The sequence below is a fragment of the Poecilia formosa genome, unplaced genomic scaffold (genome assembly GCF_000485575.1).
Source record: "Poecilia formosa unplaced genomic scaffold, Poecilia_formosa-5.1.2 Scaffold19, whole genome shotgun sequence".
NCBI classification, from domain to species: domain Eukaryota; kingdom Metazoa; phylum Chordata; class Actinopteri; order Cyprinodontiformes; family Poeciliidae; genus Poecilia; species Poecilia formosa.
In genome coordinates this window covers 3,964,217-3,991,421 of record NW_006799958.1, presented here as the reverse complement: position 1 = coordinate 3,991,421, position 27,205 = coordinate 3,964,217, and the positions used below count along the sequence as shown (strand labels likewise).

General features: G+C 39.8%; 1 protein-coding gene across 9 annotated transcripts in view; it reads right to left on the bottom strand.

The window, feature by feature from the left end:
- LOC103134843 (mitogen-activated protein kinase kinase kinase kinase 4-like) overlaps positions 1–26,610 on the bottom strand; it is a 91,952-nt gene extending 65,342 nt beyond the window's left edge. For 2 of the 9 annotated variants that reach the window (XM_007547313.2, XM_007547311.2), the window contains exons 1-2: positions 26,143–26,606; positions 25,842–25,907 (exon numbers count right to left, since the gene is read on the bottom strand). In XM_007547313.2, coding sequence (XP_007547375.1) covers positions 25,842–25,907; positions 26,143–26,199 — 123 coding nt within the window. In that variant the 5' untranslated portion in view covers positions 26,200–26,606. Of the gene's footprint in view, positions 1–25,841; positions 25,908–26,142 lie in introns of all 9 variants that reach the window. The other 7 variants (XM_016669058.1, XM_007547308.2, XM_007547310.2 and 4 more) reach the window with 7 other exon arrangements.
- Positions 26,611–27,205: the final 595 nt, after the last annotated feature.

Genomic DNA, 27,205 nt, shown 5'->3' with positions numbered 1-27,205 from the left:
GTTGTTAGAAGAAAATGGAACTGGCTAAAACCAGTTCCGTTTTGGTCAGGGATCAGACTCTCAACATCATTTCAAACTGATTTAAACATTACTTTTCATCATCCGACTATGGCAACTTGCTTGAATTAAAAACAAATCACAATTCAAAACTGTACAAAGCAAGCTGTTCGGGGCTACAATAAAGTTAAGTACTCAGATTTGTGGGTAAAAAAAAACAACAACAAAAAAACAACCTTCCTTTATATCACTATAGATGTGCGGAGAGAAGCGGGATAAAGAGGAATTCAGCCAAAGTCTAAAGTCAACAGTAAGTTTCCGAGCGCTGCCTGGCTCCTGGGTGATTTGTGAAGCTGACAGAGGGAAGTGGATTTGACTCAGACGAGGTGCTGGCATCGGACTCACGTAGGACCCAACATGTCAAAAACAACTGCCATACTTGGAGAGCGGCGGCACGTGCTGAAGACGACATGCAATCAGAAAACAGCCTCAGTCTACGTAAAATCAAAGTGGACGACGCTGGTAGAGTTGCTATAGAAACACAAGAGTCTGGACGCTGCAAAATGTACAGGACAGGCCATGTTTTCATGACTAAAACGTACCGGTTGGCTCTGCTAATATTACCACGTAGCCCTGCTGATCTCCACCCAATAATTTCCCTCTGACAGAACAAAACAGGCCAATGTTGACGGGGGGAAGTGAATTACTGTTTAAATAGATTATAAAGCAAAAATGTTGAGATGCAAAGTCATGAGAAACACTTCAGGGCTGATTTTATTTCGTCTTTGAAGATGTTGAAGAATAAAGAAGACATTATTTTGATTCTCGGTCGTCTGAAGCTGTTAAAACGCCAGTATATATAATTTGGGGTTTTCAAAAACACTGATAAAAATCTGAATGCATTTTCATTGAACCCCTTTTATTCCAGTAAAACAAAATAAAACACAGTGTGACCAATTGCCTTGGGAAGTGACCTAATTAACAACCTAAACAGTAAATCTCTAGCTCATAATGTTGGTTTAATAAGAGCATCAAAAAATTGGAAAATCCGATTAAGGCAGTTACTTTGTGCATTATGAAGATAAAAAGCCTTTTCCTTGACGTAACTAGTTTTTGGAAGTAGCACATTTTCCAAACACTTATGATTTCTAAGAGCAGTGGTGCAGTCAGCTAAATCAAACTAAAAAAAATACAGCAAAGAAAAAATAATTTTATGTTTGTCGCAATAAACATCTCAACCTTTTGTGATATAATTTTAAGTGCAAATGTCAAAATGGTGTCAAAATGCTTTATGGACCTAAATTAAATTCAGAATCTGTGGACTTAAATAGATTTTATAGCTTATTTATTTTATTGTTTATTTGATAAGGAGTTAAAACCAAAACATAGCTCTAATGCCTGCATCCCAGTGATTTAGTCGTAGCTAAAATTCACTACACCCGACTCTAGAACGACCTTCATCAGTTGAATGAAATGAAAAGATCAACAAATTATGAAAAGGAGATATAAATCAACATCAAACTACCGAATCAAAATAATTACAATATTTAAAATATTTAAAAGTAAAATGCTTTTTAATCAGTATTATAGATTGAGATGTTTAGCAAACAATGGGCAAAATGTCAAGAGTTTCTAGAGGCATAACGTTGATAGAAAAATACCCCAAAAGGCCTCAAGCTGTAATTACAGCGTTCAAAGAATTATTTACAGAGGCGGGTCGAATACAAATGCACGCCGCAAGTTTCAGATTTTGTCAGTATCCTTTTCCTGCCACTTCCTGCACTATTTTGAGTTGGTCTGTCCCATAAAATTCCAATTAAAAGACATTGAAGTTTGTAGCTGTAACATGAAAAGGGGTGAACAGTTTTGAAAAATCACTGTATGTTTTTTTGTTTTGTTTTGTTTATTTTTTTCCTTTGGCATGTTTTTGAGCGTGATTTGATGTTTTTGCACGGCAGGGAAACGGGGCCCTTCCTCCCTCTCAACACACTGACCTACAATCCAGCTTCGCCGCCGCTCTCTAAAAATAGAGCGGGATTTAACCTACAGCGAGCCGAGGAGGGAGGGAGAGAATAAAGAGGTGCGATGGCAGACGAACACGGGCAGAGATTTTGTTCCTGTTGCTGATGTAACTCACTGCTGACAATTATATGAGGTGTAATGTTATTTTTTTATTTTTTTATTTTTTTAGCTTCTGAAATGTAGAGAAGTGCTGAAAAAATAAAGTGATTTATAAACTAAATATCACCACGAACTGAGGAGCAGCTTACACTCTAGATGGTGTCCATGAGCATTCAAGGACAGTTGTGGTAAGAGCAGCCAGGTTTAGGGGTAACATCGCATCCAGCCAGTGATGATCAGAACCCGTCCTTGGTTCTGCTCCGACAGATAATCCCCCCCTCAGCCTCGCTCCTTTCCTCTCCCAAGGCAAACCCGGTGCCACTCTGAAACTTCAAATGATTTGCACAAAAAGGTGAGAGTGGAGTTCGGGATTATGGCAAAAAGCGCCTGAATCCTCTGCTGAACAAGAAAAAAAAAATTAAAATAATAATAATAATTTTCCTTCAGGTGTTTTCCTAGGAAGAGCTTGCTGCGGGGTTGCATCATCTTTTTTTTTTGTTTCTGCCTCTGGTTTATTTTTAAATCTGAAAGTGTGAAGTCACAGGATTCAAACACGCTGCTGCTGCCGCGGCATCTGAGATGTTCGGCAAACGTGGTGAGTGTAAGAGCGCGTTCACATCAGCCCTGCTTAGTCCCACTTTAATCAAACTCCAGTACGTTTGTCTAGAAAGTATGGTTAGTCTAGGGAGGTGAACTCTGGTCCGAATGCAAGCAGACTGGAGACCGCTCCAGGAAGCAGACAAGAGCGCTGGGCATTGTGGGTAAACGCAACCAAAACAAGCATGTGAGTCTGGCGCTAGCGGGAGAAATGACTCGCTGTCAAAAGAGGAATCCTACAACTGCTAGAATCTGATGCCGCTCCATCTTTTGTTTACGTTTTGTGAAGAAGGAAGAGGAGCTCATGTCTTCTTCAGAGGTTTTCGTGCCGGTGCTTTTCAGTGCAGCGCCACAGACGAGGAGGGCAACAGGTTTTTCTAAGAGTTTGTTTTGATTGACAAACCGCACAAGAAGAAATGTAGCAAACGTTGAAATTTTGACCCCCAATCTAGCCGAGTTTACCGGCCTGTTATGTCAGAAACACCTTAAAATACCGGTTTAGTGGTTACGTCATAAAATTAAGGTTAAATTCCTGATCCGATCCTCACTGGAAGAGACATTACATCAGTAAAACGGCAGAAATTTGAACACAAAGAGAAATTAATCAAACGTTGCAGAGCTAAAAAAAAACAAAACAACTAAAACATCAAACAATTCAAGTTTTACAGACCCAAAGGTCAAGCGGTAAAGTGGAAGTTCATAACATGTGCCATGGTTTACACCCACTGACCCACAGCGTCGCTGCGCGTTCTTTCATCACCTCCAAAGTGTGGGCACTTCCTGTGTGAGGGGCCTGCGCAGCTCATCAGCTGAGGGGCCAAAAATAACCGTCAATCCCAGCCCGCCTCACAAGTTGCCATGGGATCAAACAATATGGGAGGCGGTGGGACACCGAGGGTTTTTTTAATCACCGGGTGGAGAACGCGGAGGAGGAGACATGACAAGCGACAGCAGGGGGAACAGAGCACGGTCGGGCGATTACAGAGCGGTTTCGCTGCAGAGCAAATGGCGTGATGGGAAAAGATAAACAATGAGCCTTTCGCTTGGCTTAAGAGAGACATATATCTTGTGAGAGATTTTTCTAATTAACCATGTCTACTATTTTTCGTCCTTTTTATATTTATACAAAGCAAGTCTCACTCCTGATGCAAGAAATACCGTCGCTCCACATGCAGGAAGCTGCCGCCTTAGCACCGGCAGATTGTTTCAGGCAGCGTTTATCTACCTTTTTATGTGTTAATGATCCCTGTAGTATGTGACAGAATCAGGTCAAGTAACACGGAGCAGCAGACTGCATGCGGCAGAGCCCATGACAGCAATCAGCACTTTGCACCAATGCCACTCTCCCCTGAGAGGGAGCTACAAGTGTGTGACACGGAGAGGAGAGGGGGGAAGAACATGGTGTGAGAAAGCAGAGGAAATGAATGGCTTGATGTGCTAATTATATCTCCGACTGAAAGGGAAACCATGAGAGATTTAGTAGACAAAAGCTCAATGATATTATGGTGTGCTTAGTAATTACTATTTACAGTTTTTCCTCTTGATTTAACTTGAGGCAATTTTTAAGCATACATTTCTGACGATCTCCTGTGTTGATTTAATGCAGTTTAGTTTTATAAGGCAATCCACACACCAGGGTTTTCCCCAGAAGAGCGGTGGTAGGGGCGCATGGGCAGTCGTTTGGCGGCTTACAGTGTTTTTGAGTTTAAAACAAAAGTTTCAAGTTGACAAGACATTTGAAAATATGTTAATGGAAGACATTATAAGCCTACACACCAACTACAAAGGGAAGGCAAGCATAAAACAAATACAATTGAAATAAATATAGATTTTTGTGTCCAAAATTTTCTGATCCTTTATCTGAGACTTGTCACTTTATTCGCTTAAGTTCTTAGTCTTAGTTGTTGGCAACTGATCTCCATCTCAGGTCCCAATACTATATTGCCATTGTTCTTCCAACCGTTTCACCAAAGAGACGCTTTAGCCCATCTTTGATATCGCTGTTACTGTTGTATAAAAAACCATATAATAAATGGAAAAACAACGCTTTGCTTCACCTGGTAGGGATGCAAGTAAAGTCTGGTGGCCCGCCAGGCTTATAATACACTGGGGGAAATACCCTGACGCACTATTTGCATGCGTTTGTTCGTAAATACAGCAGCAACCGTGACAGTTGGTTTACGCTTTACTGTCTGTTTTTGCGAACCTCTACGAGAAGGAGCTCTTCCTCGTCGACAATGGATCATTGCAAGACACAACGGTACTTTCCTGCAGATAAGATCCTCTTTTTAACTCCGTGAATAGTAACAGGAAATACGAACTCCATTTGCATTTTTACTCAGTATGCCCCTGCTGACATTGATATTTTGCAGATCGTTTCTTTGATTTATTTTTTTCTTGAAATCTGAGATTTTGGTGAAAGAACTTTCTATTTATTTTTTAAAAAAACACACGCACATTTCACAAGCTTGTTAAATTGTTTTCAGCTGGATTCTTGTGGTCAACCAATGGCAAAACAATAAAGTCACAACCTTCTCATGTGGATCTGAACAAGATAAAAGGCTGAGAAGGCATACAAAAGGATGTCAAAAAGATAAAATCAGGTAAAACATTTATTATTCTGGATGAATTTCTAGTGGTGATTTGTCAGTTGTAAACGACCTAGTTCTAGGAGCCATTTGCAGCCCCTTAGCAACCGTCCAAAACGATGCTAGAAATGGCAAAAAAGATCATATCAAACCAGTGTTTTATGTTTCTCTGCTTCAGCACACCTAATCGCAGCTTATGGCTGATTAACATGACTTTGCTGACCAGCATTCATCTGAATCAGGTGTTTTAAAGCAGGGAAACATCTAAAACATTCGTCCCTCTCTCTCTCGGCATAAATCCTGTCGCTTAGCAACTGTGATGGAATTAAACAGTTGGTTCAAAATGGAGCTCAAAATTTTGCTGATTTTTTTATTTTATTTTATTTTTTTTTATTTAATTTAAACTGAACTCATCCACTCTGGAACCTGGTTTCTAAAATTAGCATTTCTAGTTTCTCCAGGACTCCGAATTCGTGTGGACGCGCAGCCTGAACAGCAAAGAACCTTTAGCGAATACACCTAAAACCGTCACAAACATTTTTATTCTTCTACAATGAACGTAGTTTTCTTTCTTGTCTGCCATCTACTGGATTGGCATGGGTACTTCAAGCAACAGCAAAAGAATCCTTTAAGGGTAGCGTAGTTTGGTTTGATACACTCCTTTAGCGTTAGATGCTAAATTACTACCACATGTATACTGTCATAAAAACATGCACATCCAGGATAACACACACCGGTAAAAATCAAGCTTTACAACATAAAACCCTTATTACTGCTTAATTGTATCCCCTTAAAAACATTAGGGACTCCTACCTACTGCATCACCCACAGACTACACTTATTTTGAAGCTAAGCTTCTGCTTGCTAAGCACTTTCCAAATCAGACTCTACAGCAACCTGCTAAAGCCTGGGGAGAAGTGGGGGGGAGGGGTGTCTGACCCTGCAGTGACCTGTCTACCAGTTGCTGTCAGCATGATCAGGACACAGCCAAACACATTCAAAAGCCACACGCACACACACATCCACAACCCAGAAATGTTTCTCCAAAGGTAACGTTGGAGAATGTTAGCTAACACAGTTAGCTAGCACCTTCGTGATACTGGAGCTCCTTCATAGCAGTAAATAGCACTTTTAATCAAATAATTGCTTTCTAGACCCAAATACACACTTCCTGAGATTTGCAAAAGTATTTATTTGACATTTCTAACAAGACAACGCCACAGCTCCCCGTTTTATTAGTCGTGATGGTGTCAGGATGACTGATTTTTATTAGGCGCTGTAACAGCAGTATGTGCCCCTGCAAGCGCGGTGGGTGGGTCTCTCTGCTTCCTGCTCCTCTCATACGTTTTTCTCATGTCAAGACACGGCTGCAAAGCTCAAACGCTCTCATAACTGTGGTCCCACAAAACCAAATATAGATGTAATCATGGGGGAAAAATGTTAAAAACTTGACAGCTCCGAAGACAACTAATCATGGAAAAACAATACTTCACAGAGACGGTACTTACATGGAAATGTAACTTTCAACCGGTTACAGTGAGGCCTATCATCAACGAGCTGTCAGAAGAAGAATCATCAATAAGCATCTTTTTTTTTTTTTTTTTTTTTTTTTAGCAAATATGAAGTCTGTTTCAGAGTGATGAGTAATGTTAGTTTTCTACCACGTATAGAATTTCAGTCTGGTCTCATTTGACCAGAAAACCTTCCTCCATGTTTGTTGCATCTCTTATATCACTTGTGCCAAACAGCAGTACTTTTTCAGCAAGTAATTTTCTTGGCTATTTAACATAAATGCCAGATTCTCCTGCCAGCAGTTGGTTTCACCTGAACTGCGTCTCCTCTCCTGATTTACCATAGATTAACATCTTTTTCTTTTTTATCCATTTTACCCCACAAGCTACACAAACAATATTTGAATGAAGCAAAGTAGTCAAAGAATTTTGCATCACAAATGCCATTCTTAAGTTGTGGTCAAGGGCCTCGCAAAATCCTTCCGAGGGCCACAAACAGCATTGGACATCCCTGGTCAAGGCTGATGGTCATATCTTGTTAAGTTTGTAGTCATGCCATACTCTTTTCATATTTATGACTGACTGAACAGAGCTTTTGACTAATTTTATTTAGTAGGGTTGTATCAGCCTGTCTGATAAAAAGGGAACTTAATGCAAATGCATTCCGCACTTGTTTTATTTGGAAAAAAAGAAAAAGAAAAAACATGAGTTGTATTCTGTCCACCTTCCACATAAAAATATCCACATTTATGAATGTGATTTGTAAAATGTGGAAAACTTTGAGAGCTACGAATACATTTGGCTGTGCATCCATGAGCTAGATAGATAATCACTAAAGAAAACAAAAATAAACTGATCAGATGCATTGCTGGAAGGTAAATAGAATCTAATTTTCATTTCAAAAGGTGAAACTGATTCTTCAACTCCTTAAATTATTCTACATATCATCCTTTGTCCTTTAAATTTGCTGGATTTAAAAAAAAAACAGTCACAACAACATCTGCTTCATTTATCCCATTATTGTTTTTTGTTTGTTTGTTTTCTACCCAGATTTAATGACAGTGAGGAGCAAAGTTAAGAATTTGCGGTATGTTTCAGAAAACCTCCTCTGTCATATAAAGAGTCCCTTCAACTAAACGACAACACCGATTAAGACATTATTTTCGACACACAATCACAAACGCAGATTGGTTCAACCTGTTCATGATTTTTTTTAAGTGTTTTTTGCCTGACAGAAATGGACCCTTATGTTTCTCCCACTGGGCTACAGTCTGCTTTTATAACAAAAACAGATGATTCCTGCGCAAAAATGCACTTCAGGCCACAACTGTGTCTCTCTCTCTCACGATTTCATCCTATGCATGAGTGTGTGTGTGTGTGTGTGTGTGTGTGCGTGTTTCCAAACCCTCCTCGGTCCTCATGGGAGTGTGCGCAGTCTGCCCGGCTACAGGAGGAAGTGCTTTGAGGAACTCCCAGCCAATCGCAGCCGACGCTCGCGGTCAGCTGACTCAGCCGTCCAATCGAACGGCTAGGATTGCAGTCAGGTGACGGGCTCAGACCGGCTCAGTGTTTTTGAAGCAGATGAAAACAAAAAGCTAATGAGGCCGTCAGTTGGACCCGCCAGCTGCCTTCACCGCATGCAGGGCTGAACGAAGCCGCGGAGCTCCAGGACAACAAAATAGGATTTATTATGACCACGGAAACAAGTGTGTGTGTGTGTGGGGGGGGGGGAGAAAGACACAGAGGACAGTCAGAAGGGGATGAAAGGAGACGCCATGACTGCTCTTTATGCCCTGAAAGGTGATCCCTGAGTGTGGAAAAATCTATTCATTCCCAAACAGTTAAAAAGGAAATTAAGGGATTTTAAGGCGGCAGCTGGAAAGGCGCAGGTTTCAGACCATTAACACCATGTGCTGACACACAAACAGAGACAATAATCCAACTAGATGGTCTCGTTTCACCTTAGCACCCATCAAATGCAGACCTCAGATGGTTGGTTTTGTTTTTTGTTTTTTTTCTAACTTTAAACAAATTAAAGCGAATCCGAACCGAACTCCTGTCCCGAAAACAAAGATGCCGTCCAACCGTGACTTCTGCCTCAGCTGTCTGCTCCCTAAGACTTCCCTTAAGCTTGCACTCAGCACAAACAGACCCCCTCCCCTTCTCCTCTCCAGATGGCCACCCATACAGTAACCCGCCCCACGAAGCAACTTCTCACACACTCACAGCAATCGTCCACCGTGTCCAGCCAACCCACAGGAGCTCAGACAGGCTGACAACCGTCATTAAGAGTCTTGGCCAGACACTCTGCAATAAGCCAAAACTTTGGACACCAGTCAGGCTTTTATCTTGTACAACACTTTTTTCTTTTAATCCAAGGCACAGAGGGGCCACCTTCAAACAAGAGCCACAAATGTAAAATTCAATTAGCTGCTCTTAAATTGAAAATAGAGAAAACATCCCTAACACCATGATGACACACTTAGTTTATAGTTAACTGCTTTAAATCACTGAAGTTTAAATGTGACCAAGCTCTTCATGGCAGTTTGTTTTTTAAAGTTCAAGAGATGACTCATCAATGGTAACTGCACTGAAGTCGCTTCATGATACGTTTATGGTGCAGAAGTACAGTAAAACTTGTGACCTTAAAAATAGTATTGCACTAAGAGACCTAACCTAATCTCTATCAGGTGGTGCCAACAGCGACACTCTTTGGTGTGGATGCCATTACTGAGAAAAGAAAACACAAGGCTAGCTATTTTCAAGCATCAGTGGGGCATTTTTTTAAATGAAGCCAGAGGAAGCTAAGCTGCCTGCTAATGGTTAAATAAAGAACAGGAAAGTTGCTCTTTCAAATTCTGTGTCTTTAAAGGTTGGAGGCCTTTTGTCTTTTGACACTCAATTGCCTACGTTCTCTCAGGAATACACAGACAGGCTGCATTTTTAGTAATGATGGCTACGCTAACTGTGCTAACCGGTAATAAGATACGCTAACCACAGGTTAAATGACCTTCTTAGGCCCCGCCTTTTTCTAAAATGTCTTTATCTGTTTAAAAAAAAATAAAAAATTGAGGGGATGGTGGAGGTAGCCTGAAAACCTATTTATAAACCCTTTCTTACAGTGACTCATCTCCTTTACACAGATTGATGTAGCCTCTGCCTCTCTCTCATAATATAAATATTTAATCATGAGAGAAAAGCTAAGAAAAACACTCTTGAATATTCCTCTTACAGTTCTGGAAAGCAAGCTTGGTATCAAAGCTTTACAAAAACGCAGGTTGTAAAATCAACCACAAAACTTCAGATCTTTGCATCTGTACTCACAAGCCAACATTGAAAGGAACACGACGTTTTCAAAGTGATAAAATTCAATTTGTTTTCACTCAAAAAGGGGTAAGGAAATATTATGACTCAGACATTATATAAGCTTCCAGTCTATAGAAATCCTTAAAATATGTTTTAGGCCATGTTGCATACACTACCCTTCAGCAAACCTCAAAGCTTTGGAGCATATTGGTATAGAGTAAGAGGATATTGTACAAATACTGTTATATAGTCTATTCATATAAAATATACAAGGCAGATAGAGTACATAAGCAAGTTTTTCAGTGAAAAAAACCTTCTGACTGCCACCCAGCCAAAGTGGCGGCCATGTTGGATCTAAACAGAGAGGCTTTTAGTTAGTTTATCAGGCAGCAGGAGGTCACAGATAAGAGCATGAAGAGGCTTTTATACGAGATGTGAGCGGCTGCTGTGGAAAATCAATACATGATGAGCGCTGGGAAGAAGCAGAAAGAGAGGCTTGAAACTCATCTAGAGCTGCTGGAAACACGTGACCGATAATCCAACCCTGGAAATACGAGTGTTAGCAAGAGTCTTCAGCAGTTATGCACATCCACACGGAAAAAGAAATTACAAGATTGCTGTGTTCATAAAAAANAAAAAAAAAAAAAAATAGGCTCGGTAATTTTGTTAAGTGACATTGGGAGATTTAAATAATTCCTACTAGGGATGTAATGAGATTATGTGGCATGAGAGCTTGCAATATTAAATTGCCACGATATCTCTTGTCAAAGTGAAGCATGACTCAGTAGCTGTCAACACGAGTAAGATTAAAGAAGCCCAAGATATCAAGATGAATAATTTAACCATAGCTCTATAAATCTATTGCTTCACTGTAGTGGTCAAAGAAGTCAGATTTTGAATCTGGAAATGAAATTGGCCTTCAAATTTCATGACATTTTACACATGCAACAACGTTATTGCATCTGAAATTGGGGTTGGAGGAGCCTCCGACATTGCTATTCACAATTCTGACCTTAGGGTTTCATGTGACCAACTTAAAATTCAGACATTCCACTCGCCCAATGTAAAAAGAAATGGACAGAGATTATTATGTTGATGTAATACAGGAAGATGTTCTTGGGTCAGCTAATACGGAGCAACAATGTTTTCCCGCTAGCATCGGAGAAGCCACCACTATTAAACAGTTTAAATTGACTCATTTTGACGACTTAGTCAAGGAAAAAACAATTATAAAGACAGAAGAGATTCAAATTATTTGCAAACACGGATCAACTAAATTTAGTATTTAGGTATGACACTAAAACAAAGGGCTTTAGACAGTTTTTTAGCAAAGTCTGGACTTCATTCGATCACCTGTAGTCACCTCAATATCTCCAGTCTATGTTTGTTATGATTGCGAAGGAGAAATAGATTAATACTTTTAAATTAAATGTGTATTGAAGTCAGACCATTGTTACAACATCTGTGTATATTTAGTGAAAGCGAGTATTTACTAGTCCATGCATGAAAAACAAAGTATGTGGATTAGTGAAATTGGACTGGAAGATTCTACACTGATTGCACTTTAAAAAAATAAAATAAGGTTGTTGATTTGTGAAACATTTATTTGTGAAAAAACAAGGTTTTTACAGTTGTGCCAGAAATATTGTAAAAACTATATCTTATCCTCATTCTAGTAAACAAATGATTATGCTTTTGGTTAACTATTTCACACACAAATGTTGAGACGGCGACATTTCCGCCGCTTCTGCTAAAGTTAATAGCTTTCAGGCAGAAAACAAGAAACATTTCTGATAATGCCACCCTGTACATCCGGTTTTCTGTTGACAGTAAGCAGAAGGAAGATGATAAATGATAGTAAAAAAAGAACTAAGAAATCACTTGTTCAGCAGAGTGGTACATCAAACTGAAACTTAAAGCTAAACTGATTGCTGTGTGGGGGGAAAAAAAGAGGATATTGATAAAAGTTGATTCAGAATAGCTCAAGCAGTCATTGCTGCTTCGTCCACATTTTGTGAACCCTACCTAAATTCGTCTGCGTTCGTTCTGTGGCCATCCACTCTGCCTCGACTCACAGAGACGAAGCTAATACGCTCAACAAGCCATCTGGTCACACTGTCTGCAAGCGTCCATCCCTTCACCACGTTACCATTGCAGTACACTGTATTATATAACCATCTCTACACAGCCAGCAGGCACGAAACGAAAAGGAGCGACAGGTTTATGAACCGAGAGGCATGGATTCATATTCACATGTCAGCGGGGACAAAGACCGTCTTACATCTTACATCTGAAGCGTTTAACTGAAAATCTACAAACTTTAGCATGCTAGCGTTTCTGGAAAGACAGCGCGAACTCTTCAGATTGTTAGCATTAATAAAACATACAGCATACGTGTACTTTAAGTCCCTTTCAGATTAGATGTAATGTAGTTCTCCCTTAGATAGAAGCCTGATGTAAGATTTATAACTACAACTTAAAGAGAGTACTGACTGATTATTCCTAGCAGGTCCATTCATTAGTAAAAACCAATTATATAACCCCAACAACTAGCCCTACGTTGCTCATGTTTAAGAAGTCCGTTTTTCAGCAAAACATAAACTTTAGGGAGATGTTTTAAAGATTAATGAGCTAAACATTTTGATGTGCAAACCTTGTAGAAAACCAGACCGAATCAGACTGGCTTCTTTTTTGAAAAGTAAAAGGGAAAAAATAGAGTTGGGTTCTGTATTTCTTTTATTTCAATTATTGATTTTAAATACAAAAAAGCAAATCCTCACAAATCAGAACATGGAACTAGAAAAGCTTTTACACTGCCACTAATAAATGCTACTTTAGGCATTACTTCAGTATTAACGCTTCATTTAACTGCTTCCTCTTAAAAACTTTCATAAATAACTAACTGGCTTGAATACACAGAGAAAATAAAAGATTTTGTTTGTAATATAAATAATAGTTGTGTAACAAGAGCCGGTAATAAAAGATGTTTGTTGCGATATTAAAACTTCACAATGTTTAACAAGTCCGTTGAGATGACTGCTATCTCGCGAGCGCTAGCTAGTGGCAGTTAGCATGGCTTCACGGTGTTGGAACAGAAGATGGCCGAACTACTTCTAAATGACTTGTGTGGCAACATTTTGGGTTTCCAGAAGGAATTGTAAAAGTTGACAAAGTGACAAAACAGACTCAAATAATGTGGAAGCACTACAAGATGAGGCTGAAGGAGGCAGAAATCACAACCGATAGCTGGATGTCTAGGGGTACGCTAAGCTAATCACAGCGCACGCTATCAATGGCAACTAGGAAATTAAAGATCTTGTGCTGCTGACCTTAAATGGTGTGAAGAGATTTGAGAAATCAGAAAAAAGACAACCATTTGTTGAGTTTGTGGGAAAATGAATAAAAATGTAGAATAGGGGCCTTTTTGCATCTTAAGTTTGATCTTTCAAGTTTTCTTAAAAGTAACATTAAAATGTCCCATTTTGTCCTTGTGAGCTCTGTGTTCTGTCTCATCTAGTGAGTTTTAGGTATCGCTACAAAAAAGAGCGTAAGCTAAAATAACTAGCATCTAGGGCTGCACAGTATATCGCAATTTTATTGTTGTCAAAGCATCGCTGCACATAATACGCATACTGTGAAGAAATGCCTTATTAAACACTGATTGCAGTCCATTTAAATGTTTTACAAGAGTAAGAAGAAAAAAAACAGGCAACTTTTCAATAAAAATGTGAAACAAAAGTAATAAAAATTTTTTCTAGAAACTGGATAGACTACCTCATGTCTGGCATTTATGTTTGGAAGGAACCCAAACCAGGAACAAAGCAACACTTTTCAGCTGTGTTGAAAAGCTTGGTGAAAGTCGTAATCGTGACTTTCACCAATATTATTTATTATAGCATGTTGTCCTTCCTGTTGTGCACCTCCATCAGCATCACTTCAGAGTTTAAAACTACTCCCACGCTAGCAACAATTCTTCACAAAGTCGCACACATGCAGATCAAAAAGTGAGAACACTCATTAACACGTAAAAAGAAAAATTGGTCACAGAAGTTCAGTCTTTTTTTTTTTTACGTTTTTCTCTTGAACTGGATCCATCCTAACCCTAATTCCCTCCTTCTGCTTACAGAAAGTGCCATCTCATTCTGAAGGATTACAGTCACCATGGTGGACTGGCTTCCATCACAGCACTCCCTCCGACTTTCACCCTCCGTCCCTTTATCCTTATCCCAGCAACACACGACAAGGCCTGAGAGGGAAGGATGCTCCGACTCTAATGACCTTCCTCTGCGCTTCTCCTCTAATTCCTCCTCAACCCACCCCTAGTTTCAATTTCATCTTCCAGCCGTTGTTTAGTTCTGACATCTGTCTACTCGTAAATGCAGTCCTCTTGGCTATGAACCACTAATGGCTGAAAGTTTTCTTTTTTTTTTGTTGCTTGAAGATTTAAAAGAAAAACTTTTGCTCTTTTGCTCTTCAGCAAAACCTTTGTCGGACTAATCTTCTGCAGCTGAACAAGCTAAGCCCGTGTGACGTAAAATTTGTCATCTGTCGAGACGAGGGTCTCAGCAGATTCTTGAGATGATGTTGGCGGAACAACAAAGTCGATGTTTAGGAGCGGCCGTCACACACGCAACAGCAGTTCAGGAGGAATGGGACGTTTTTACAGCAAACCGTTGTGAGGAGTTTCCTGGAAGGTTGGTTTAGTTTAAAAGGTAATTTCACCAAATACTAGATAGGCAGATGTGGGTAAACTTCTGAATCTAAAGACTGTTTCAAAGAATAAAACAATTGTTGTGATATTAAACAAATTAGGCCTGTTGTAATAAATCAATTAAAACGAGATCAATAATTTCCATTTGTGTGATTTATAGTTTTTCTCTTTTCTCTCTCTTTATACCAAAAAGAAAAGTCTTCAGTCTGGTGCTTTGCTCTCAACAAGCCCCTTTTTTCAGAGGATAACTTTATTTACAGAGATTTCATAATTCAATATATTTGTCGTTTTGTTTATTTATTCTGAATATTTAAAAAGTCTTCCAGTTAAAGTTTTATTGATCTTTGAGAATGTGTTCTTCCATTATTATGCCATTACCATTATATTACTTGAAAATGGTCTCAAAACAACAATATTGTCATTTATCGCAATAACTTCTGGGACAATATGTTACCATGTCAGGCCTAAAGCAAATTGAAATAATTTTGATAATCTTGAAATGGAAAAATGTGATTTCCTGTCAGACAATGAGAGGAATAAAAGTGCAATTGCAATACAGTGAATGTAAATATTTGGTTTCATCTGTATTTTCTTCCATTCATGAAGCTTGTTATATTTTGAAACAATTTTTTATATGAATCATATTTATCTCCTTATATGGGGTTTTGTACATTAACTATTACAAACATGCAGTAATTGTGACATATCGTAGTTTTTCATTTCTGTAAATTCTGTCTCCATGTAGATAAGCTAACAGCTACATGTGGCTAAAATCAAGTGAGATTTTATAAAGCAACAGCTCAAACGCTTCATCTTTTATTATCCTAATAAGCAGTTTGACACTTCAAACTGTATTGTTGTAATATGTGTAAAATCTTCAGCAATAACTTCCATATTAGCATTAAATTATATTTATTTGATAATGATGTCAATTATGACTTGAGTTAATAAGCAAGTTGCACAGCAATTCTTCTCAATTTTCAACAGATATCTCCTCTTTTTGACCGTTTATAACTGACCATAAACGCCTCCTGCATCTTATGAATCAAATAAAAAAATGTTAATAATGTGCTTAGAAAAGAACAAAAAAAAACAGCTTCCATGAAATCCCATCTGTGAAGAAAACAAGAGAAAAAAAATTGCAGAAGTCTTCCAGCTGATGTGCAAATATTTCCAGAGAGCAGCAGCAGCAGCAGCAGCAGTCCATGCAGTGAGCATTATAGAACGTGACCCAGATAATGTCAGAGGCTCGCTCTTATTTTTAGATGAACTATAGCCAGCAGGCAGAATTGGTCACTCCAAATAAACTCATTAACAACAGTACAAAGATTTACCTTGTTAGAAAAAGAAAGAATCATGCAGTAAATCGCACTAAAATAAAAAAAAATTGTCAATTTTAACAAAAGACAAGCGAGAGTCCAACTTTACACCAAATTCTGAATCAGCTCATAAACAACCTTCCAGTCACAAATCAATGCAGAGTTGACTTCCTGTAGCCGCTATCAGCTGCAGAGCTTCCTCTTCCTCCGTTTGGAAAGGTCACGGTAATAACTCCATGTCGGACCGTAAAGAAAAGTTTGGAGTGGTGACGCCGCTCACTTTACTGCTGCTACTGTCACGGTCGGCCGTGGCCGTGCTTCACTTCCTGCGCCGCGAAAGGTCACGACAGGCAAGGCTAACATTCCAGTTTGAATAGCCGGAAGGCCGGTGAGCCAGCTTTGCATGAGTCCATTCCTCCTGACAAGTTTGCAGTTCCTCCGCGTTACGGAGCCGCGGCCACACTATTAATAGCCTCCGACTTAAAACTCAGAGAAAGAAAATGTGTTTCCGATAAGATTTCTCTTTTGTGCAACTAATTGACAACTGTGTAATTTTTTAATTTTTATTTTTTTTTACAAATTTACTTGATTAAATATTTTTTAAAAACTGACACAGCTGTAAAAAGGTCAAACTGCTTCTATAGACAATGTTTCAGCTACTGTTACAAAAAAAAAAAAAAACATTCTGAATACTTTGAACAAATGTTTACCAGAGATTAGTAGCAGGATATTTTAATCCATAATGAAAGATTTTTGCTGCTGAGGGAATTCCCAGTGATATTGTCTAATCTCTTCGAGTTTTGGCTAAGAATATCAAGCCATCCGATAAAAACCTAGATTTCAACTTTTACAATCAAATTAAATATGAAGAACAATTTACAGCTGCAGTTCTGTCTGGATACTTTCACTAAAAAAAAAACAAAACAAAAAAAAAACAGCTAAACCATCTCCCGCTATCTTTTGAGGAGCTGGAAACTGGAGCAAACACGCCTTTGTTTTGACCTGCCTCCGTTTATTTCTGCCTAAGCCGTGGCTCAGCGTCCTGCCTACAGCAGAACTCAGCTGTGAGACCGCTTTCCAAGACCCCATTTCCTGCTTACATTTCCCCGGTTCTCATGGACCTTCACCATCTTCCACTTAAAATCCAGACTCAGAGCTGTTTAACTGAACTAGGTGTAAGGGTTTGTTTCTCTCTTTTTATATCTATGTTGGTGTATTTTATGTGATGTTCTTATTATTGCTGTATTTTGTCTTGGTTTTATTGCGGATTTTATGAAAAGCATTCATTACAAAAGCAGGCATAATATAGATTTAAAAAAGAAGCATTAGCTGCCTGAGCAGATAGCCCAGCTAGCTGGCCATGCTGAAACTGGGTTCCTATACCCGTTTCCAAATGAAAAGCGGAAAATTTAAAATCTTTCACAAAAACCACCTAAAATCTTTGTGAATTTATGTTTATTCTATTTAATGACGGTATATTAAGGATATTGTAGTGAGAAAAAAGGAGTAAATTCCAGCCAAAAAAACTCATAAATCAAGAAAATGATCCCAGAAATGTTCCAGAAAAAAAACAGAAAAGTTCTGAGCTGCAAAAGTCAAAAACTTGCACACAAAAACTCAGAAATTTAGCAATTAATAGCAGAAACTTTATTTAAAAAACAAAACAAAAAAAAAACATGGAAATTAAAACAAAAAAATCCTAAATTAATCTTAAAAAACATGTTCACTTTTTGGAAATGTCCAAGTTTTTTCTAGAAAAATTCTGAGATTAATCTCAAAATTTAAGTTTTTTTCCCTCAATTCGTTTTGACTCATCCACGTTTTTATCTCAAAATTTCTGCATATTTTTTGGCTAAAATCTACTCCTCCCTTTTCCTTCTATCCACAATCCCCTTGATACTTTCAAGAAAATGTGCTAACACAATATTTGAACATAAAGAGCTACAGCTACACACTGTATTCATTGCAACGACTGCTGCTTTGGATTCTGCATTTCAAGTGCCCCACATTCCCCCTCTGCATGCAGAAAGCCTTTTCAATCAGCTGGATGGATTTACCCTGATGTCAACACTTAGAATAGATTTTAGTGACCGATGTGCTTAAGCTGACGGCGACGGATGGGAGGATTGCGATAAAAGAGCAGAAAGAAAACCATGAGAAAATTGTGCTCAATGCAAATGTAAAAAATATTTCATGTTCAGTTAACATTACTATAAATGCAAGAGTTACCTTCTCAGTTTTCAACAAAGATAACGGCCTACGCTTATTGACCTTATGGGGCTTTTCTTCCTCACTCTGTTTTAAATGAAAGGAAATAATTACTATTTAGTGGCTTTGCTAGTTTTGTAGCCATGGCGACAGATGTAATCAACATTTATCTAGCTGGCCTAGCTTAGATAAAGACAGGATAATAATACTTAAGATTACATTTATTTCTCTTTTTAAATACTGGAAATAACAGGCCTAATCTAGGGAGAATCCTATATGATTCATGAAGGTGGCATAAATCTGGCAACATATCGAGTGAAAGCATTTAACACATTAAAAATACAGAACAACTAAACTGCGTGTGTGGCTCTAAATGGAGTCCCTGGAGGCTAAAAACACCAAACCTCCGAGGATGAACACTCAGACCCATGATGTCTGTGTGCAGGATCTCCTGCGCATTAACGGGGCTCTGCTTGGCTGACGGCCGGCTGGGGGAAAGCCACACCCAGACTCACTTTATCAGCGACGCGGAGAGCAAAAACAAGCATCTTTCCTGTCAGATAAAGAGGTGCAGAGGAAGTGAAACCGACTCGAGAGACCGCGCGTTATCTGTACCAAAACCGTAAATAAAATTCATACCTCCCACTTCCAGTTGCCCCAATTGCTTTGTCATACCTAGTTTGACTTGTTTTGACGTCCTCAGCTTTAGTTGTAGCCTATGCGTGAATCGTTACATTAATGAGGCAACCGTTTCCTGTCTGCAGCTGTTGAAGAAAATCCTCCTGCCACCCACTCCATTCAACACAAATACGAACCTCAGAGCGCACGCTGGGGGCAATTACTGATGTTCAGCACACATGGACCTTTCACCTACGATGCATAACGTCTGACAACGGAGTTTCCCTGATGTGGTGAAGCGCACCACATCAGGGGACGCTTGAGTTATGAATAACATAGTAGTACAGACTGCTTCATTGCAAATTACAGCCCTAATGTGGACAGTTTGTCCTAGTAATGACTAAAGTTAGAGAGTTTTATTGTACATTTCTGCAGATGAAATTTATTACGACGGACTTGTTCACGTGGCGGTTTTTAAATCATAACATCTGATGGACAAGCATCATCTTGTTTTTTTTTTAAAGATTGCCTTTAACATATTAGACATAAAATGGGATCTCGATATTTATCCATCAGGCTTTCAGCAGACAAACTGAGAAAGAATTGAATTTAAAGATTTTTTATTTTTGCACTTTTACCACCTGTATAACTCCTAATGAGTTACGCTGTTTATTTCATCTCTAAATTGCCTTTACTGTCAAATTTAAGTGTATTAAAAAGACAACAAAATGAAGCTCAGCAATTACACGACTGCACATAATATTACTGAACATCATCACTTGTATTAAGTGTTAATGTAACTACAGGGGGAAATAAGCTGTTTTTTAGTCTGTTGCTGCAGTAATGCCCATGTTTTCCTTATTATCTATTTATAAATAGGGTTATGATCCTTCCAGTCTACATCTGCAAACCATTTCCATGAACTCTGACAAACATGTAAAGTGTATGTTTGAATAAAACCAAGCAAATGGAGAGGGAAAACTGACAAAAAGACTTCAAAATTGTTACTTTATGCCTTTCGTGATGTCATCAGAGGTATGGGCGCTTTTGTAGATTTTGTATTGATTAAATAATAATCTACAGCTAAATCAGAAAAGGAATTGAAAATCTGACGACGAAATATCATTCTGTAGGTGATTAAATATATTGCAAGTGAGTTTGATCGATTTTACCAAAATGTCTGGCAAGTAGCTTTAATATAAGCAAACTATATAGTCCAGAAAGCTTACAACAGACTCTGTTTATATATTTGTCTATGTTCATTAGTTCAAATGAAAACTTTGGGAGTTTTGTTGGACAAACTGATGGAGTGGATCTGTAACAACACCGAAACGTCTGAACATTCCCATCATCTTAACTCTGTTTTGTTTTTTTAAATCCCAAATCTCAGCTGGACTTCTCGAGGTTCTCACAAACGGAGCAGTTATTTATGCCACTACATGGCAGGGGCGACAGGAACAGGGCTGTGGTTTTCTAATCTAACCATCGCACCAAAGCCACCAGCTTCTCCTCGCTGCACTGATGACTTCCTCCGTTTCACTGCTTCCCCCACAGACATCCACACACTCGCTGCATCAAGCGCCGGTCCTCTGGCCCACTTTTCATGGGGGAAGAAAAACAAAATAGTTGGAATCCGTTCGCGCTTCCTCGACCTTCCGTGAACTTAAAGGAAATATGTCCCTGCGAGCTTGAAGCGATTAGAGGAGCGGCGAAGTCGGGGTGGTGGGGGGGGAAGAGGCAGAGTAAGTCTTTAATTCAGCCGGTTCTAAACGGGTTAAACCATTTCCTCAGAAAGGGGGATTTCCAGACTCACCAGCTGAGTGTGGTCTTACCCCCAGAGGCTTTTTAAAATCCAGTTTCTCTCGTTTTGGAGATTTAATTTTTCCATTACTTCAAAACAAAAACATGAAATATCTAACTTCCTTACTTGCTTGTAAAGCCATTTGAATCATCTGTTCTTGTTGGATTCCTGTTCTGTAACGGTAAAGTTCTCTACACTGCAGACAAACTCAGCACATTGTGCACACATTTACACTCAGTGCTTGTTTTTCTAAACACATTTCCCATCATACCTTCAGCATGTGTTTGTGGTGAGTGGGAGGATTTTACGGACAGACTGGAAGGAAGTATTTGCAAGAGATTCTCAGGTGGATTTAGATCTGGACTTTGACTAGGCCATTCTAAACATATGAATATGCTTTTGTATGTTGTTTTTTGTCTTGCAGCAGATTCTCCTGAATTAAGCTCCATCTATCCTCCAATGAACTCTGCTGACCTGCTGGAGAACAGCTTCCCCACACCATGATGCTGCCACCATGCTGAGTTCAGAGGGATTCATTTGTTGCTTTTCCCCTGCAGCTATTGTTTGCAAATCAGAACAAAAAAACTTCACTTTTCACCAGGGCACCTTTTACAACATGTTTGCTGTGTCCAGTGCATTGCTTATAGTGATGTGCAAGCAGGATTTTTATTTTATTTTTTTGTGTGTGTGTGTGTGTGTGTGGTTTTTAGCTCCTTTGTATTTCTTGTTTTTAATTGTTGTATTTTATTTTGGATATTTAATGTCTCCCAGTGTGGAGTTTTCAATTCAAGTTTACTAGTCTTGGAGAGGATTAACTTGCGTCATTATAGTATTATCAGTTGAAAAATGTCTAAAAACAACAATCTTATCGTTCATCGCAATAATTTCTGGGGTGATTTATCGTCCAGCACAATTTTGTTATTGTGACAGGGCTGAGTGTGAATATGTCTGCAAGGCACTGTATTTAATAACCAAATACCTCTTTGCAAGAGACCAATAAAAACAGTGCAATAACAAACTCATCAATGCTTTTTCCAGTCTTTATTTTTTTTTTCCACACAGCTAACTTGAGAGCTCCTTTTTCTGGTGTGCTGCTTCCTCCTCCCCTAATGTCACGTTCTGTGTTATTTTTCTATCCCAACAGCTGCTGCTGGCGCACACAGCTGCAACACCTCCGTCGGTCACCCTCCTTAGCCATTCGCTGGTCAAGAAGGCGCAGCAAATTGCCAAGTGTTGGGGATCAAGCTCACTTATGCGAACCAAAACACATAAAGACACGCACTCGCATGCAAGCTACTGGGTCAGATTCAGTCAGGACCCACGTGGCAGACGTGGGTATGATTCACTAAATCCTGGGGAACTAAACCCAAAATGTCACGTTTGGTTTGTGTTCCAGTGCGTCTGAGCATTTCCACAAACACTCGGTTTTAATGAAACGTTTACTGCCGCTGCCGGGCCCCCGCCCCCAGTCGCAAGAAGAGGAAAACAACTCCACAGAGCAGGTCAACGTCTCGGGGAGGGCAAGAGAGAGGGGAGGGGGATGTTGGCTCCCAAAGCAGCAAAAAATTATAACCCAATGAATCCACTGTGCCTAATTAGGAAGAGGGCTTCATTGTTCAAATTATGGTGCAACAGCAGAGCGGGCAACCACAAGTACTCCCCTCTGGGGTCGGCTTCACCTTCCATAAAAGCACCAAATTGAAGTCGGACTCAAAGCGATTTCACTTACTGCTCGTGCTGTGTACCCCCTCAGAAGCGGAGACCCGATGGATCTCGGGATCCTTTCACGGCTCCCGACGCCATACGGTACGGGTGCTGGACCCGACGTGCGCGAGAGAGAGCTGCCCCACAGGCAGCAGTTTCAGAAAGGGTCCTGCATATTTATTCCGCTGAGTAACAGAAACAATTTTAATTGGGTTGGAAGATCCCACATTTTCCGACCCAGTTCTGCTGCAGCAGCTCCAGTTTTTCCACCAACAGACTGTGCTGTGTTGTAGAGTCAGGCAAGAGACACAGAGAGGTCCCCATGGCTGGGCAATGCAGACTTGAAGTTTTATCGCAATATTTATCACGATATTTTGTGGCAGTGTTGTGATAACGATAAAACCGTCTATAAGACGATTACTTAGTTTTTTTGTAACTGTATGTCTGTGGCCACTTATATATGTATCTCCATACATAAATACTGCTCTTGAAAAACATCCCCATTAGTAAAACGCTTCTTTAGGACACTAGCCACATAAAGACGCGTGATTTATATCAGTAAACTGCACACAGCAACTGCATTCAATCATATTTTCAAATTCATAGCCATTTATTGAAGAAATGGTGAATCCAACAATCCCAACAATGCAGACAGTTTTAAGGGGGTTTAAACATTAATTGGAATTGATCATGATGGTGATGATAAATCGAAATTCTTATTATGATAAGACATTTATTACGATAAATGATAAACAAGACCGCAGCGTAAACAGAATCACACCCTAACCTATCCTATTCACTACTGATGCCAAAAATAGAGAAGAAAAAGTCAACATTGTCAAAATGTTACCATTATCTTATTTTCTTCTCCTTTCCTGGGACACGTCATTGACAGAGCCATTTCTGCCACTATCTTTTTGAACTCTGCCTGTTTTTCTTTCCAATAGGAAGTACCTTCATTGTTTTAATGTATCATTCCTGTTCATCTCACAGACTGACTTCTCCCAGTTAAAGGGGAGCTTTTTCTGTCCGCTGTCACCACATGCTTGCTCAGGATGGGGAATTGCTGCAAAGTAAACAACTCACTGTAATCAAATGGGCTCTTTCTTTTGAACGTCACGTGATCAACTGGATGTTATAATTGAGTTGGACTGAACTTTATGGCACTGAATTGACATTTTATGATTGATTGATTGATTGACTGATTTCAGTCGAGTTTGAACTGAAGTCTAAAATGTTGTACCTTATCTAGACCAATCTCCTGTTGTTCTAAACTGGATTCATACAAATTAGGGATGTAACCATCTGGAAATTTGGACAGATTTCAATACGCAGTATTAATCTTGCTATACCAATAATCAATACTATACATATTTCACTACCACTGTCACACGTTCCAAGAAAACTACATGCCACTCCTCATACCAAACACAAATGTCAGCAAGATCAAAATAAATATCAGTTCATGATATTGGTCCAGTTATACGAATCGGACCGATACGGACAGGTTAAAAAAGAATTACTCACATCCTCTGATACCAATGTTAATGCACTGTCTGTTCATAATATAAATAAATACATTTTGTAACAATTTACTGAAAATTCCTTGCTGTTCATTCTGAATCATATGTCATTTTTTTTACAAGACAATTACCATGTAGCTTGTACCACACCAAATATCGTGTGCTTTACAACATAATCAACCGAGTGATACATGAAGGCTGCAACATCGCTATCAAAAAGAACCATCTGGAGTGCAATATTTGTTGAATAAAGCATGCCAAATGTCATAGCTGACATTTACGCAGCAAACAAATATCCAACTTTTTCATGGCGGTCTGAAAGGACTCCAATCTTTTCACCCAAAAAAACATCAGCGTGTCCAATGCTTTTCAAAGCGTCTGCAGTCAGAACGGTCAGGTCGCATTTTATCCAACTTTTTCGTCTTTGACATGAGACATGCGCGAACGTGATGAATCCAAACAAACAGTGGCTGAAGCAGGCGGTTCGACAGCTTTAAAAATCGATCTGTAGACGGCGGTATCCATTATTACTTCTGTAAACGGTGCGCTGTTGTGTGACGTCTATGTTTTTCTTTTGCGCATGCATGTCGTGGATGTTTGAGCAGAACTCTTATTTAAAAGTATTATAAACAACCACACAAAGCATAAAAATAAAAAAATCGGATTTCAAGAAAAAAAAAGGGAACTGAACATCAAAACCTGCTGTGAGACCACAAAGTTCCACATTTTGCAAGCCTTGTGATCAAAGAAAAAGTGTTTATGCCAGCTGACCAGTTCCCCACAGAAACACCAGACACATACATATATAGTGACATAACTGGAAGCTGCTTAGATGATGACATCAGATGTGATAAATCCACAATTCTCTGACTTATTTGCCTTCTTTAATTCACAGAGCTCCGATGTACAGCCTATCAAATAAATCACAGGCTTGTTTTTCGTGAATGCTGTAGATATAATCTCCTGACATCTTTCCAGATGTTACAAAAAGCTAAACGATCCCTCCGTAGCTGTTATTGTTAAATAAAATACAGAAATCACTCAATCGCATTCAGAAGTGTAAAGCAGATTTCTTTAAGCACCCAGCTGTCCAACAGAAACTCAGTCAGATCTGACTTCCTTCCCCTCATTTCTATCAGCCAACATCAGAATCCAGAAGCTGCTCCTCCCTGATGGGAATCTGGGTTGCAGGAGAACCAGGTTCCCTCCATCGGATGCCTCCTCTGCTACATGGATGTGAGTGGATGGGTAGGCCTACATCCCCATTAATGCAGCACTGAGCCACTCCGGCGAATGGCCTGCTGGGCAATGGTGTGCACAAATGCGCAATGAAACACCGCCCACCCAATGGCGAACAAGTCGGTCAGCGTGGTAAAGGCCTGTCATGCACGGATGGGGTTGGCCCGATCAGCCCAACGCCAAGCATGGTCTGTGAAGGGGATATTTAACTGGGGCGTGGATGAGAGAAGCAGCGAGAGGGGTCGGGGGCGTCGGGAATGAGGAACTCCTAATGGAATAAAAATAAACTAAATAGTATGTATTTCTCCTTACTGTTTGCATCGCTGAATGCATAAAATAATACGGGATGGAAGAGAAGCAGCTGAGAGGCCAAAACGCTATCAGAGAGATAATCCAGGCCAGACCGCTCCGGTCCCAGAGGAAGGAGCGGGCGGGCGGGGGTGAAGGTGGGGGGCATGGTCGGCTATAATAAACGTTTTCCTGAGACTGGGAGAGGAAAAAATACATAGCTGCATGTTTGTGCTTCAGTTTCCGCCGGTTTGTTCTCAGCTGAGACACTGTGACACACATACACACACTGATGGAGGCTTTCACCAACCTTATACACTTGTCCATAGGTGCCATTTCCCACTACTTCCACCAACTCGAAAATCCCAGCTGGATCCTGGACATTAAAACACACAAAAAGAGGGGGGCGTTTAATTGATCTCGTGCTCGTAATTGCATTCAGGTTCGTTTGGTGTATAAAGCCGGCAGCGCCCGGCTCGCCTCTCCTGCCAGCGGATATTAGACAAAGAAAAGCCACCGTGGGGCTGTGTCACTACGGTGCAGCACATTTATTTTCTTTATTTAAAAACACAACGACTGCGAAGAAAGATGCGAGCGCGAGGCAAACTCACCCTCAATGATGCCAGGTCTATATCCACCAGGCTCTTAGCCGGAGAGTCGTTCGCCATTTTCGCAAAAAGAAGAAAAGAAACGGTGATAAATCAGAGGAATAACGGCGTGTTTTGGTTTCCTTCAAGTGGATGAATTGTGTCTCATCCTCGTCACGTTTCGTATTAAATGCCACGGCAGTTTTAGTCTACTCAAAGCGTTTTCCTCTGCTTCTGTAGTCCCAGACAGCTCCCTCCGCTGCTACATACCGACCGTAGAGCCTGCGCTGCTGACGGCCTGCCGGACTCGGAGTCCTGCCTGTCCTGCCCTCCCTCTCTCTGTTTGTGTGCAGGTCTCTCTACCGGGATTCTCCGCCCTCTCTCCCTCCCATTCGGTCCATAAGTCTCTCTGTCCCTCTGTCTTCCATCGCCGCCCCAAACAGGGACAGTCCAAGATTTGTGGAAGCCCAGAGAGAGAGAGAGAGAAAATGATCTCTCTGCCAGAGCCGACCCAAAATTGTGTGGGAGCCGGAGCAAAATTTGATTTGGGGGCTCTGCAGCTACCGTAGATTAATTCATATCACCTTTAAATGAGCTATATCTAAATTATTATTATTATTATTATATTATTGTTAAATCTTTTCATTTTATATTAAATAATAATAATAATAATGATCATATTAATATTGATAACAATAATGGCTTTCTATTACTCTGCACTTCCTATTAATTATTATTTTCCATGTCGAACTTTAATTTATACCGAAAACTTTTATTGGTGATGTTGACCTACTATTATTTTAAACACAACTGTACATAGTGACAGTTTCACACATGTTCTTTTTATACCTGACAAGAAGTGCTTTAAATAGGCCTATCTCATGTTGAGAAGCAAGATAAATAAAGCTGCACTGCTGCCTGTCTTGCATCCCAGGTACACAAAGCGTCGTTAAGGCAGATCCTTTCTCTCCCACCAGCTGTTACACTTTACAACCATCACTGCTCCCAAAAAAACAAGTTATTTGTTACAGAACAATATTCACCTTGTTAGTTTTATGGACAGGCTGCTAGATGTGTTGTGTTCTGT